The sequence below is a fragment of the Oncorhynchus gorbuscha genome, linkage group LG09 (assembly GCF_021184085.1).
Source record: "Oncorhynchus gorbuscha isolate QuinsamMale2020 ecotype Even-year linkage group LG09, OgorEven_v1.0, whole genome shotgun sequence".
Lineage (NCBI taxonomy): Eukaryota > Metazoa > Chordata > Actinopteri > Salmoniformes > Salmonidae > Oncorhynchus > Oncorhynchus gorbuscha.
The window spans coordinates 19,787,643-19,802,281 of record NC_060181.1 but is presented as its reverse complement, the minus strand read 5'-3'; the positions used below and the strand labels follow the sequence as shown (position 1 = coordinate 19,802,281).

Below are 14,639 nucleotides of genomic sequence, written 5' to 3'. Positions count from 1 at the left end.
TGAGCTGAAGGCTAGAGCTGCTGCTTTCAAGGAGCAGGACTCTAACCCTGAAGCTTATAAGACATTTGGCTATGCCCTCCGACGAACCATCAAACAGGCAAAGTGTCAATACAGGACTAAGAGTCGTTCTACTCCGGCTCTGACACTCGTCGTATGTGGCAGTGCCTGCAAACCATTATACTACAAAGGGAAGCACAGCCGAGAGCTGCCCAGTGACAAAAGCCTACCAGACGAGCTAAATAATTTCTATGCTCACTTCGAGGCAAATAACACTGAAATGTGTGATCGCTCTCCGCTGCCGATGTGACTTAAGACCTCAAGACAGGTCAAGGCCGCAGGCCAGACGGATTACAAGGACGTGTACTCCGAACATGCGCTTACCAACTAGTAAGTGTCTTCACTTACATTTTCAACCTCTCCCGACTGAGTCTGTAATACCAACATGTTTAAGCAGACCACCATAGTGCCCAAGAACACGAAGGTAACCTGCCTAAATGACTACCGACCTGTAGCACTCACGTCTGTAGCCATGAAGTGCTTTGAAAGGCGGGTCATGGCTCACATCAACAGCATCATCCCAGAAACCCTAGACCCACTCCAATTTGCATACCGCCCCAACAGATCCACAGATGATGCAGTCTAATGCACTCCACACTGCCCTTTCCCACCTGGACAAAAGGAACACTTATGTGAGAATGCTATTCATTGACTTCAGCTCAGAGTTCAACACCATAGTGCCCTCAAAGCTCAACAATATGCTTAGGACCGAGGGACTAAACACCTCCCTCTGCAACTGGATCCTGGACTTCCTGATGGGCCACCACCCAGTTGGTAAGGGTAGGTAACAGCACATCCTCTTCTCTGATCCTCAACACAGGTGCCCCTCAGGGGTGCGTGATCAGCCCCCTCCTGTACTCCCTGTTCACTCATGACTGCACAGCCAGGCACTACTCCAACACCATCATTAAATTTGCCGATGACACAAACGTGGTAGGCCTGATCGCCGAAAACAATGAGACAGCCTATAGGGAGGAGGTCAGAGACCTCTCCCTCAACGTGATCAAATTTTAGGACCTTCCTCTGACACCGCCTGGTACAGAAGTCCTGAATGGCAGGAAGTGACGTACTGGGCCGTTCGCACTACCCTCTGTAGTGCCTTGTGGTCGGAGGCCGAGCAGTTACCATACCAGGCAGTGATGCAACCAGTCAGGATGATCTTGATGGTGCAGCTGTATAACCTTTTGAGGATCTGAGGACCAATGCCAAATCGTTTCTGTCTCCTGAGGGGGAATAGGTTTGTTGTGCCCGCTTCATGGCGGTCATGGTGTGCTTGGACCATGTTAGCTTGTTGGTGATGTGGACACCAAGGAACTTGAAGCGCTCAACCTGCTCCACTGCAGCCTCGTCGATGAGAATGGGGGCGTGTTCATTCCTCTTTTTCCTGTAGTCCACAATCATCTCCTTTGTCTTGTTAAGCACTCCAGCCACCCTAGTCATAGACTTATCTCTCCTACCATACGGCAAGCGATACCGGAGCGCCAAGTCTAGGTTCAAGAGTCTTCTAAACAGCTTCTACCCCCAAGCCATAAGACTCCTGAAAGGCTCACAAAATGGCTACCAAGACTATTTGCATTGCCTCCCTCCTTCTCCACACCACTGCCACTCTTCGTGAGAGCTCAGTGATTTTCAACGTGGCACCGCCATAGGTTGCCACCTTTCCAACAAGTCAGTTTGTGAAATTTCCACACTGCTAGAGCTGCCCCTGTCAGCTGTAATTGCTCTTATTGTGAAGTGGAAACGTCTAGGAGCAACATTGGCTCAGCTGCAAAGTGGTAGGCCACACAAGCTCACAAAACGGGAACGCCGCGTACTGAAGCCATCTGTCCTAGGTTGCAACACTCCCTACACAGTTCAAAAACTGCCTCTGGAAGCAACGTCAGCACAAGAACTGTTCTTCGGGAGATTCATGAAATTGGTTTCTGTGGCCGAGCAGCCGCACACAAGCTGAAGGTCACCATATGCAATGCCAAGCGTCGGCTGGAGTGGTGTAATACTCACTCCCATTGGACTCTGGAGCTGTGGAAACGCATTCTCTAGAGTGATGAATTACGCTTCACCATCTGGCAGTCCGACGGACAAATCTGGGTTTGGCGGATGCCAGGAGAACGCGACCTGCCCCAATGGATAGTGCCAACTGTAAAGTTTAGTGGAGGGGAATAATGGTTTGGGCTAGTGCTACAGCATAAAATACCTACAGCAAATGCTACAGTATTAAATTACATTCTAGACAATTCTGTGCTTCCAACTTTGTGGCAACAGTTTGGGGAAGGCCCTTTCCTGTTTCAGCATGACAATGCCCCTGTGCACAATGCGAGGAACATACAGAAATGTTTTGTCAGGATTGGTGTGGAAGAACTTGTCAGGGCTCTGTGCAGCCCAGTCATCAACACCATCAAACACTTTTGGGATGAATTGGAACACGGACTGCGAGCCAGGACTAATCGCCAAACAGCAGTGCCCGACCTCACGAATGCTCTTTTCTCTGAATGGAGTCCTCGCAGCAATGTTCCAACATCTAGTGGAAAGCCTTGCCAGAAGAGTGGAGGATGTTATAGCAGCAAAGTGGGGACCAACTCCATATTAATGCCAATGATTTTGGAATGAGATGTTCGGTGAGCACGTGTCCACATACTTTTGGTCATGTATTGTACATCTCAACCTAGCAAAAAAAGAAACGTCTCTCACTGTCAACTGCGTTTATTTTCAGCAAACTTAACATGTGTAAATATTTGTTTGAACATAAGATTAAACAACTGAGAGCCAAACCGAACAAGTTCCACAGACATGTGACTAACGGACATTAAATAATATGTCCCTGAACAAAGGGGGGGGGGGTCATAATCAAAAGTAACAGCCAGTATCTGGTGTGGCCACCAGCTGCATTAACCTGTTAATCCTACCCCCTACTTTTTCGAACATTCTGTTAAAAATCGCACAACATTTCAGCACCCTGCTACTCATGCCAGGAATATAGTATATGCATATGATTAGTATGTGTGGATAGAAAACACTCAGACGTTTATAAAACTGGTTAAATCACGGCTGTGACTATAACAGAACATGCGTTTCATCGAAAAGCGCAGGAAAATCTGATCACTGAAAATGGAAATATATATCCATGCGTGACTTGAACCCATTGATAAAGGTGAACCACATTTAATGGGGCTGAGGTTGCAATACCTACAGCTTCCACACGTTGTCTAGAGTCTTGTCATTTGCCTAGGCTTTGTTTCTTGGTCAAACAGACGCAAGGCAACGCATTTCCTCCGGTCTCCGACCGGATATTTTGGTTGAGTAATACCCGGACATTTTTTCCAGACTGACAGCTAAAGAATATACTTCGCCTCGTGATCAATTTGATCGCTTATTAACGTTTAATAATACCTAAAGTTGCATTACAAAAGTATTTCGAAGTGTTTTGTGAAAGTTTATCGTCGACTTTTTTAATTTAAAAAAATGACGTTACGTTATAAGATGCTTTTTTTTCCCCGTTTATCACACAGTCTTCATAGATCAATATCTAGGCTATATATGGACCGATTTAATCGAAAAAAAGACCCAATAGTGATTATGGGACATCTAGGAGTGCCAACAAAGAAGATGGTCAAAGGTAATGAATGTTTTATATTTTATTTGTGCGGTTTGTGTAGCGACGACTATGCTAATTATTTTGTTTACGTCCCCTGCGGGTCTTTTGGGGTGTTACATGCTATCAGATAATAGCTCCTCATGCTTTCGCCGAAAAGCATTTTAAAAATCTGACTTGTTGCCTGGATTCACAGCGAGTGTAGCTTTAATTCAATACCCTGCATGTGTATTTTAATGAACGTTTGAGTTTTAACTAGTACTATTAGCATTTAGCGTAGCGCATTTGCATTTCCAGATGTCTAGATGGGACGCATGCGTGCCAGGTAGGACCAAGAGGTTAAGTACTGTAGTGCATCTCCTCCTCATGGACTGCACCAGATTTGCCAGTTCTTGCTGTGAGATGTTACCCCACTCTTCTACCAAGGCACATGCAAGTTCCCGGACATTTCTGGGGGCGAAAGGCCCTAGCCCTCACCCTCTGATCCAACAGATCCCAGACGTACTCATTGAGATCTGGACTCTTCGCTGTCCATGGCAGAACTCGGACATTCCTGTCTTTCAGGAAATCACACACAGAACGAGCAGTATTGCTGGTGGCATTGTCATGCTAGAGGGTCATGTCAGGATGAGCCTGCAGGAAGGGTACCACATGAGGGAGGAGGATGTCTTCCCTGTAACACACAGCGTTAAAATTGCCTTCAATGTCAACAAGCTCAGTCTGATTATTTTCCACCATAATTTGCAAATAAATTCATTAAAAATCCTACAATGTGATTTTCTCTTTTTTTTTAAATTCTCATTTTGTCTGTCATAGTTGAAGTGTACCTATGATGACAATTACAGGCCTCTCTCATCTTTTTAAGTAGGAGAACTTGCACAATTGGTGGCTGACTAAATACTTTTTTGCCCCACTGTATTGCCCTGGCCACATCTGCAGTCCTCATGCCTCCTTGCTGCATGCCTAAGGTACGTTCACACAGATGAGCAGGGACCCTGGGCATCTTTATTTTGGTGTTTTTCAGAGTCGTAGAAAGGCCTCTTTCGTGTCCTAAGTTTTCATAACTGTGACGTTAATTGCCTACCATCTTTAAGCTGTTAGTGTCTTAACGACCATTCCACAGGTGCGTGTTCATGAATTGTTCATGGTTCATTGAACAAGAATGGGAAACAGTGTTTAAGCCCTTTACAATGAAGATCTGTGAAGTTATTTGGATCTTTACAAGTTATCTTTGAAAGACAGGGTCCTGAAAAAGGGACTTTTCTTTTTTTGCTGAGTTTATATAATGATATACAGTATCTGCCTCCATGGGATGTATTGCAGAAGCTTATGAAGTTGTCTTATTGCCATTTTTTTTAATTTTTTTTTTTTTTTTTTTGTCTCAAATATTTTTATTAAACACACACAAGAATGGTGTATACATGACAGGTATACAATTCTAGTCTAAACATAAAAGAGCATACAGGAACAACAAGACCCAGAGTTCTGGGTGCAGAACAAATAATACAAAACACGACATACAAAACAAGGACACGTAGAAAGAAAGAGGGAAGATGTCCCCCCCCCCAACTGCTCGGGTGGCAGGGCCAGCACATGCTGCCCAAAGGTAGATTAAAATATTACAATTGAGAGAGCGTTAATAAGTACAAATTCACAGCGCCGACTCGTCCAAGTAGGAGAGGAAAGGCTGCCAGCTTTGATCAAATGTTGATGATTTATTGTTCAGAATATATCTAATTCTTTCTAAGTGTACAGTGTTTGCCAATTCACTGAGCCATAATCTGGTAGAGGGCGCTTCCCTCCTTTTCCAAAACAACAAGATCAGTTTTTTTGCCGAGATGAGACCATACGAGATTAGTTGGTTTTGGGGGTTGGTTAATTTGTTTAGGGACTCATACTCCCAGGATTATCAGAAGCCGGTCTGGATCTATTGAAGTCTCCAAAACTTCAGAGAGGATCCTAAAAATTCCACACCAATAACCATGCAAGCTAGAGCATAGGGCAAAGCAGTGGAGTAGTGTACCCTGCGTAGCCTGACATTTATCACATGTAGGGGATGTATCAGGAAATATCCTTTGCAGTTTAGTTTTGGAATAGTGTAATCTGTGTAATACCTTGACTTGTATGAGATGATGTCTGGAATTAATGGAGCATGTGTGGATATACTCCAAGCTCTCTTCCCAGTCTGCCACCGAGATGTCAGTCCCTAGTTCTTCCTCCCATTTTGCCTTGATGGCATCAGTAGAAGGTGTGCTAACAGATTGAAAAGCATCATATAGACGCGAGATCAGTTTATCTGAGGTGGGGCATATTTTTATGCATCCGTCAAACATGGAAGGTTTAGCATTCCCAAATGTTGGGAGGTGTTTTCTAACGTAGTCTCTAATTTGTAGGCATCTGAAAAAATTACTTCTGGGAAGATTATAAGTTTCCCTCAGCAACTCAAAGGAAGCAAAGGTCCCTTCTATGTATAAATCCCCTATGGTACTTATCCCCAACTCTCCCCATCGCTCAAAGGTGTTATCAAGGTTAGAAGGGGCAAAGGAGGGAGCATGAATGACATTGGTCTAAGCTCAAAGTGGACTTTAATTTGCTTCCAGATTCAGACTGTGCTATGTATTATAGGATTGTTACAATAAAGTGACATCTCCAGATTGACAGGCGCCAATAGAGAAGGGGTGACACTCCTCACGCTCCATACTAAGCCAGCTGGATGCCGGGAGTACGTCATCCAACAGAAACGTAACAATGCGGAGGTTAGCGGTCCAGTAATAATGAGTATTGTTTGGTAACTACAATTCCTAGGTAGGTAAATTTTTCTGAAGATAACTTAAATGGGAGATGTTCTAGCCAGGAGGTATTTTGCGACCGTATGGGCATTAATTCACTCTTGTTCCAATTTATTCTGTATCCCGAGAAGGTACCAAACAAATAGGCGGGTCCACCACTTTCACAGAAAGCCTCTGCACAGTATCCTGCAATGACGTGCATAGCTTCTCTAACTCGTCGATCCTACCAGCGTTGAATTCAGAAGCTTTCTCAAGGTCCACAATACTCTGGCCATGCGAAGCGACCGTTCGAATGATGCTCTCGATTTTGGTGTCCAGTTCAGCAATAGTGGCCTTAAGATCATCAGCTATAGCAACACGTAGCTCCCCAAAGCCTGGGTAAGTTCTGTAAGTGTCACGTTGTTGCATGTGCCTCCCGCCATGTCTGTCTCGTTGTTTAGTGGGGAGTAGGCCTCCGCTGTGGATTTATTGTCCTTTGGTCGCTTATTACTCGGCATTTTCATATAAAAAGTTACAATCTTGTATTAGAAAGAAACGTTTGTTGTAAAAAGTGCCATAAAGTAGGTTAAATTAGATTATTTCGCAAAAAAGTTGCAGGAGCCTCTCACGCACAGCCGTTCACTCCAACATGCTAGCTCCGCCCCCCCTTATTGACATTTTCGGGAACTGATTTTTTTTTGTTGTTGCCTGATAGGTTTCTTCTTATAACTTCTGACACTTTGGTAGGGTTTTTGTTAGTAAACTTGTCTATAATTAGATACATGCATCTTTCCTTCTGTTATTAATTGTAGCCCTAGAAGACTAAATAAACCCTTGCTCACCAGAATGTCATAAATGGATAGGATGAATGCCTCAATCTAGTCTCTCTGCTTCTTTTCGCGGCCCAAAGATGTTTAGGGACCGGGGAGATAAGATAATGCACTGATTCTAAAGAAACTAAAGATTTTATTTGCAAAATGTCTAAATTACATCTGTTAGACCGGTTGTAAGAAAGTATATTGCTGTTTCAACGACCCAACAAGTTTTTGATTTCAGTTCTGCTTGGATGCATATTTTCTGTGGTTGAAATACGATCAGCTTTTATGATGCTGATAAAGACAGCACCTCTACATACGGTATCTAACTGCACATTCACATTCTCTCAAGATGCTGAAAGAAAGAAATCACATTTCTCCACTCTTGTTCCTGAGTAAAAATGTAGCCTACAATTGGTGTATCATTTTACTGTAAGAGTTAGTATTCAGGTTGTGTGAGAGGTTATAGACCTACAGTCAGTGTCCAGATTTCAGTTTCCATTTAACCCATCTGAACAGTAGGCTACAGTTCCCTTCATGTGTCATAAGCCTATTTTAAAGTACCTGTCTTGTGACTGTCAAAGTTATATAGCACCTCAATTATCACATAACACAGCCGACACCGCTATCATCCTCATTTTTCACTTCACCTAATCTTTTCCAAACGTTACTTTTCTGGCCCTCCCTTCTCTTTATTTTCAACTCTCCATTTGACAGCTTTTCTATTATTTAATTAAATTCCGACATTGTCTGGATCAACATGAACTTTTTCTACTGGTTCCCTAAAGCATTTGGCGATTGGCATGTAGGCTATTTGGCGCGTGTACAGTTATAAGCCCTGAAGCATTGGTTTACTTACTAATGCCAGAAATGTAGCCAATAGATATAAATTGCACAAGAATTTTATACATTTGATGGATTTTTTAATGGTATTGTTTTCTCTTCATTCAACCTGCCCGCCACCCACCCGCCCTTCATCCACACTATTTAATGACCCTAAACCCACACGCCCTGTAGGTTTAACCACCAGGACTGCGAGTCAACCCGTGAATCTATAGTACTGACTGTTCCATGTAGGTTAGTCCTCTGATCCACCACTAGGTGTCCCTCTGGCATCATGTACTGCAGAGCTGAACGTCTTCACCATTTACCTCACCATCAAACTGACCAGGTGTCCCTCTGCCATGGTGTACTGCAGAGCTGAACGTCTTCACCATTTACCTCACCATCAAACTGACCAGGTGTCCCTCTGCCATGGTGTACTGCAGAGCTGAACGTCTTCACCATTTACCTCACCATCAAACTGACCAGGTGTCCCTCTGCCATGGTGTACTGCAGAGCTGAACGTCTTCACCATTTACCTCACCATCAAACTGACCAGGTGTCCCTCTGCCATGGTGTACTGCAGAGCTGAACGTCTTCACCATTTACCTCACCATCAAACTGACCAGGTGTCCCTCTGCCATGGTGTACTGCAGAGCTGTCTTCACCATTTACCTCACCATCAAACTGACCAGGTGTCCCTCTGCCATGGTGTACTGCAGAGCTGAACGTCTTCACCATTTACCTCACCATCAAACTGACCAGGTGTCCCTCTGCCATGGTGTACTGCAGAGCTGAACGTCTTCACCATTTACCTCACCATCAAACTGACCAGGTGTCCCTCTGGCATGGTGTACTGCAGAGTTGAACGTCTTCACCATTTACCTCACCATCGAAATGACCAGGTGTCCCTCTGGCATGGTGTACTGCAGAGCTGAACGTCTTCACCATTTACCTCACCATCAAACTGACCAGGTGTCCCTCTGGCATGGTGTACTGCAGAGCTGAACGTCTTCACCATTTACCTCACCATCAAACTGACCAGGTGTCCCTCTGGCATGGTGTACTGCAGAGCTGAACGTCTTCACCATTTACCTCACCATCAAACTGACCAGGTGTCCCTCTGCCATGGTGTACTGCAGAGCTGAACGTCTTCACCATTTACCTCACCATCAAACTGACCAGGTGTCCCTCTGGCATGGTGTACTGCAGAGTTGAACGTCTTCACCATTTACCTCACCATCAAACTGACCAGGTGTCCCTCTGGCATGGTGTACTGCAGAGCTGAACGTCTTCACCATTTACCTGACCATCAAACTGACCAGGTGTCCCTCTGGCATCGTGTTCACCTGGCTTCTGACACTCACCAAGAAGGAACCCCTTTGTCTTCTGTTGGATTTTCTCTCTGCATTCAATGACGACTTAAGCCGAACAGCCTTTGGTTCTTTGATAAGGCTCATTAAACAGCCCACTTTTAGGTGCAAATGGCTTTTGAATTTTTGTTTCTGCCCATATTGAGAAGGAGGAACGGCACGGCGATGAGACTTTTTAATTTGGACGGAGGAGGATCATTGTTTCATTTGAATCCATCAACGTGAACGTGATCAAAGCATGAAAGCTGTTAATGTCTCTGCTCTGCAGGGTTTAGGGTTAGGCTAATGTTTACGTTGTCTTTGTGCCTGTGAAGCAGAGTGGAGAGAAGAGATGCTTGGCGCCCAGAAATGAGTCATTCACCTATTTTATTGTCTGGAATATATTTTTAAAGTCATGGTGAGAGAGTGGGACAAACGGAAAAGGCCGAGAGTTCAAAGAAGGGCACTATCGATTTGGGCTACCTGAGAGATGAATCACTTCTGGTCTTTTTCTTATTTTCTCTTTACCAGTATCCCTCCATAATTTCCCACCCACCCTCTCATTAAGGATGCTGAGCTTCAACGCTCCGCTCACCCACACACCCGCTGTGTTTTCCCTACCCGTTCTCAAATGTGTCAGACCTGCTCAGCACGCCTTCAACACACGTACCAGGACGGGACGATACCAGGATCGCAATATTTTTTTTTCAATGGCAAAAAACGAAAACATGAAGCAGACCTCCCTGTTTGGTCCTTTAAAAACCTGCTGTATGTAAAATATTGTGTGCTATGACTTGGAAAATAACTCAATGTGACTCGATGACAACATAATGATGTTTGTTTCCAACATTATGGCTGTTTTCCTAAAGAAATTAAATCCGCTTCGTGAGTATGGAAACAATACACGAGTATGTGGTACTGGTATAGTCCCGGCCACACGCGCACACACACGCACACGCACGGCTAGTACTCATTCCTCTTTAATATTCCTCTGTAATTTGCCTTTGATTTGTCTTTAATTTGTATTTATTATGGATCCCCAAAAGCAGTTATACAATTTTAAATACATTACAATACATTCACAAATTTCACCACACGCCTCTGATTCCTCTCTAATTCGCCTCTCATTCCTCTCTATTTTGCCTCTTTCTTCTGCTTCGCATCTGCTTCTTCTGTGATTCGCCTCTGATTCCCTTGTAATTCACCTCTAATTCACTCTTGATTACCTTGTAATTCGGCACTAATTTGCTGCTGATTCCTTCACTTTTACTGGAAAAATCTGTTTTTTGTTGCTATTTTCTCGACTCGGCAGGTGTTTTGATATTCAGTGCCTGAGATATAGGGCCCATCTGTCACACCCTATCTCTCTGGCATGGTCAAATGGATGCTGTGAAGGTTATTGAAGAATATCCTAGCATCTTTCTTCCTCCATCAGTCCTTTTGCCTGCCATTGGGATGATTTACCTGCATTCGTCCTGGATACGTTTCAGCCTATTTCATAGCTCAATTGCTTTACTATAATGCCTTATCCGTGTGTTGCACAGGCTTTGCCCTCTCAAATTGGCCGGTGTATCAATCTTCAAAGAGAGGATTGACTGAGAGCGGTATCTATTGATAAGTGCCTATATTCAGGCTCATTAGGGGTCTGTGAAGAGTTCTCTCCAGGGAAACAGCCAGACAGGCTTAAATAAGAAGGTAATCTGTGGACTTCAGGAGCGATAAACCCAATGGACCGGCTCTGGTTCCTAGAGATATTCTGGAGAGTTGTGTTTTTTCTCAGACCCTGTTTCCTCCCTTCCCACGAGGGTGTCCCAGCAACCGGGTGCTTTGTTGTCTTACTGACCTAACTGATGCAGTAATTTGTCTTTCTCACCTCTATCTGGTATCTCAGGAGGAGATGAGGGAGATGAGGGAGCAGCCCATTGACCCCCAGGCGGAGCAGGAGATCATTAACAGCATCCAGGAGGTCTACTACTCCAACGACTCCTTTGACATGGTGCAGCACGAGCTGGAGGTGAGTCAGTTAGTTAGGCCCACTGTTCACTACAGACCCAGAGGACACAACAAGCTGGAGGTGAGTCAGTCAGTTAGTTAGGCCCACTGTTCACTACAGACCCAGAGGACACAACAAGCTGGAGGTGAGTCAGTCAGTTAGTTAGGCCCACTGTTCACTACAGACCCAGAGGACACAACAAGCTGGAGGTGAGTCAGTCAGTTAGTTAGGCCCACTGTTTACTACAGACCCAGAGGACACAACAAGCTGGAGGTGAGTTAGTTAGTTAGTTAGGCCCACTGTTCACTACAGACCCAGAGGACACAACAAGCTGGAGGTGAGTTAGTTAGTTAGGTCTACAGTATAGTATATGCTGCGGCCTTAACAAAACACTACATAAAGAGAGATCTAAGACCACAGCATGATAACAACACAAAATGACAACAACATGGTAGCAACACATCATGGCAGCAGCACAACATGGTAGCAGCACAACATGGTAGCAGCACAACACATGGTACAAACATTATTGGGCACAGACAACAGCACAAAGGTAGAGACAACAATACATCACGCGAAGCAGCCACAACTGTCAGAAAGAGTGTCCATGATTGAGTCTTTGAATGAAGAGATTGAGAACTGTCCAATTTGAGTGTTTGTTGCAGCTCGTTCCATCTGCTAGCTGCAGTGAACTGAAAAGACGAGCGACCCAGGGATGTGTGGGGACCTTTAACAGAATGTGACTGACAGAACGGGTGTTGTATGTGGAGGATGAGGGCTACAATAGATATCTCAGATAGGGGTGAGTGAGGCCTACGAGGGTTTTTATAAATAAGCATCAACCAGTGGGTCTTGTGACGGGTATACAGAGATGACCAGTTTACAGAGGAGTATAAAGTGCAGTGATGTTTCCTATAAGGAGCATTGGTGGCAAATCTGATGGCAGAATGGTAAAGAACATCTAGCCGCTCGAGAGCACCCTTACCTGCCGATCTATAAATGGCGTCTCTGTAATCTAGCCTGGGTAGAATAGTCATCTGAATCAGGGTTAGTTTGGCAGCTGGGGTGAAAGAGGAGCGATTGCAATAGAGGAAACCAAGTCTAGATTTAACTTTAGCCTGCGGCTTTGATATGTGTTGAGAGGAGAACAGTGCCATCTAGCCATACTCCCAAGTACTTGTATTATGTGAATACCTGAAGCTCTAAACCCTCAGCAACAAGGGATATAAACAGCAACAAGGGAATTTCTACACACTCCCCTTTTTTGCTGTTATTGTCACTGAGACAATATGCGAAGGACCTTCTTTCCACGCTCTTAAAAACTATAAGCTATTCTGTCTTTTATGATCTTATTATTTTACATGTTCCATTTAATTCTAAATCAACGCTTGTATCTGGAGCTATATTTGTCTGTGCAGTTCAATAAATCCTAGTTTGTTTCGATGACTATCACCTCTTAGCCCATATACCAAGACACCCCACCAGCATACTAAAGCCTTAACCACCACAGGAAGAGTGAGGCATATGCCATATAACAGGCTTGGACCTCCCATAACAGTCCGATCATCATTTACACTATACATTGTACAATATAGTACCAACCAGTGCAATCAGCAGGGTCTACACTGACGAGTTACAGTGACTTGGTCTACACTGACGAGTTACCAGTGACTTGGTCTACACTGACGAGTTACCAGTGACTTGGTCTACACTGACGAGTTACCAGTGACTTGGTCTACACTGACGAGTTACCAGTGACTTGGTCTACACTGACGAGTTACCAGTGACTTGGTCTACACTGACGAGTTACCAGTGACTTGGTCTACACTGACGAGTTACCAGTGACTTGGTCTACACTGACGAGTTACCAGTGACTTGGTCTACACTGACGAGTTACCAGTGACTTGGGGCCTCCCTACCTACACCTCTCCCCCCTGGTTCCTTTGTTATGTGGGACACCTCTCCCCCCTGGTTCCCTTGTTATGCGGGACACCTCTCCCCCCTGGTTCCCTTGTTATGCGGGACACCTCTCCCCCTGGTTCCCTTGTTATGCGGGACACCTCTCCCCCCTGGTTCCCTTGTCATGTGGGACACCTCTCCCCCTGGTTCCCTTGTCATGTGGGACACCTCTCCCCCTGGTTCCCTTGTCATGTGGGACACCTCTCCCCCCTGGTTCCCTTGTCATGTGGGACACCTCTCTCCCCTGGGTCCCTTGTTATGTGGGACACCTCTCTCCCCTGGGTCCCTTGTTATGTGGGACACCTCTCCCACATTGACGGGTGTATCTACTCTAGTATCACTGTGGCGTCTTCTCCTGCTCACACACCGATGACTTCTAGATTGATGGATTAAACACTCGTGGAGGAAGGGTGTGAAATCTCATTAGATTTAGCAGTGTCTCAAGAACAAAAACCTTCCAGATTACAAAATGAGACTTTCAGCCAAGTGGAAAGCAATTACCCATCATCCTCAGTGCTTAGTTTTTTGCTGCCGTCTTTCCCCTTGTTCGTTCTTCGCCAATTAAGAGGTGCTCCTCCATTTTAATTTACTATACGTCTAAGCATGTGTGCTATACAATTCTGCCACTTTTTCTTCTCTTTGTAAATGATGAAGACCGTGGAGGTTTCTTTAAAAATGGTACTTAAGCAAGCTAGAGCTGATTCTGAAGAAACTCCAAAGAATTAAGATTAGCTTCTAAAAGAAACAATTGAAATGAAATCCTGCCCGGCTCTAAGCTGCTGGCATTTAGATTTCAGTTCGGTGTCCATGATTTATTTTCTGGCAGGTGGTTCACTCCACACACCAAAGCATTCCACAGAATAGCTTTATCTTCTAAGAAGTTATTGGTGTGGGCTTTCTCATTGTATTGTAACAATGCTTTTATTGTGTGTTTTTATGATAGAAACTCCCACCTGAGCTGAACTTGCAGGAGCTGGAGGAGTACAGAGACCAGCTGAAGAGACAACAAGCAGCGGTAAGTGAAGGAAATGCACTGGGTCACTCACTCCCACAGATACTTCTCCCTGATTTGGTAATAGCTATTCCATTTATACTGTATCCGTGCAGGCCAACATAACATTGTACGACACCATATTTAGTGGTCAAAACAAGGACTTAAATAGTTCAGTACAGTATATTGCTCTGCAACACCTGAATACAGAGAACATAGAACTGCAAAATCACCAATTTTATATCATTTCTGTTAACCCTGAGCTTATTGCTTCAGCCTGGGCATGCACACAC

General features: G+C 44.6%; 1 protein-coding gene across 1 annotated transcript in view; it reads left to right on the top strand.

The window, feature by feature from the left end:
• The window catches only part of LOC124043095 (syndetin-like), a 145,471-nt gene that overhangs the window by 8,222 nt on the left and 122,610 nt on the right, over positions 1 to 14,639 (top strand). The window contains exons 3-4 of the mRNA XM_046361263.1: positions 11,295 to 11,417; positions 14,299 to 14,370. Of these exons, the coding sequence (XP_046217219.1) occupies positions 11,295 to 11,417; positions 14,299 to 14,370 (195 nt within the window). The remainder of the gene's footprint in view (positions 1 to 11,294; positions 11,418 to 14,298; positions 14,371 to 14,639) is intronic.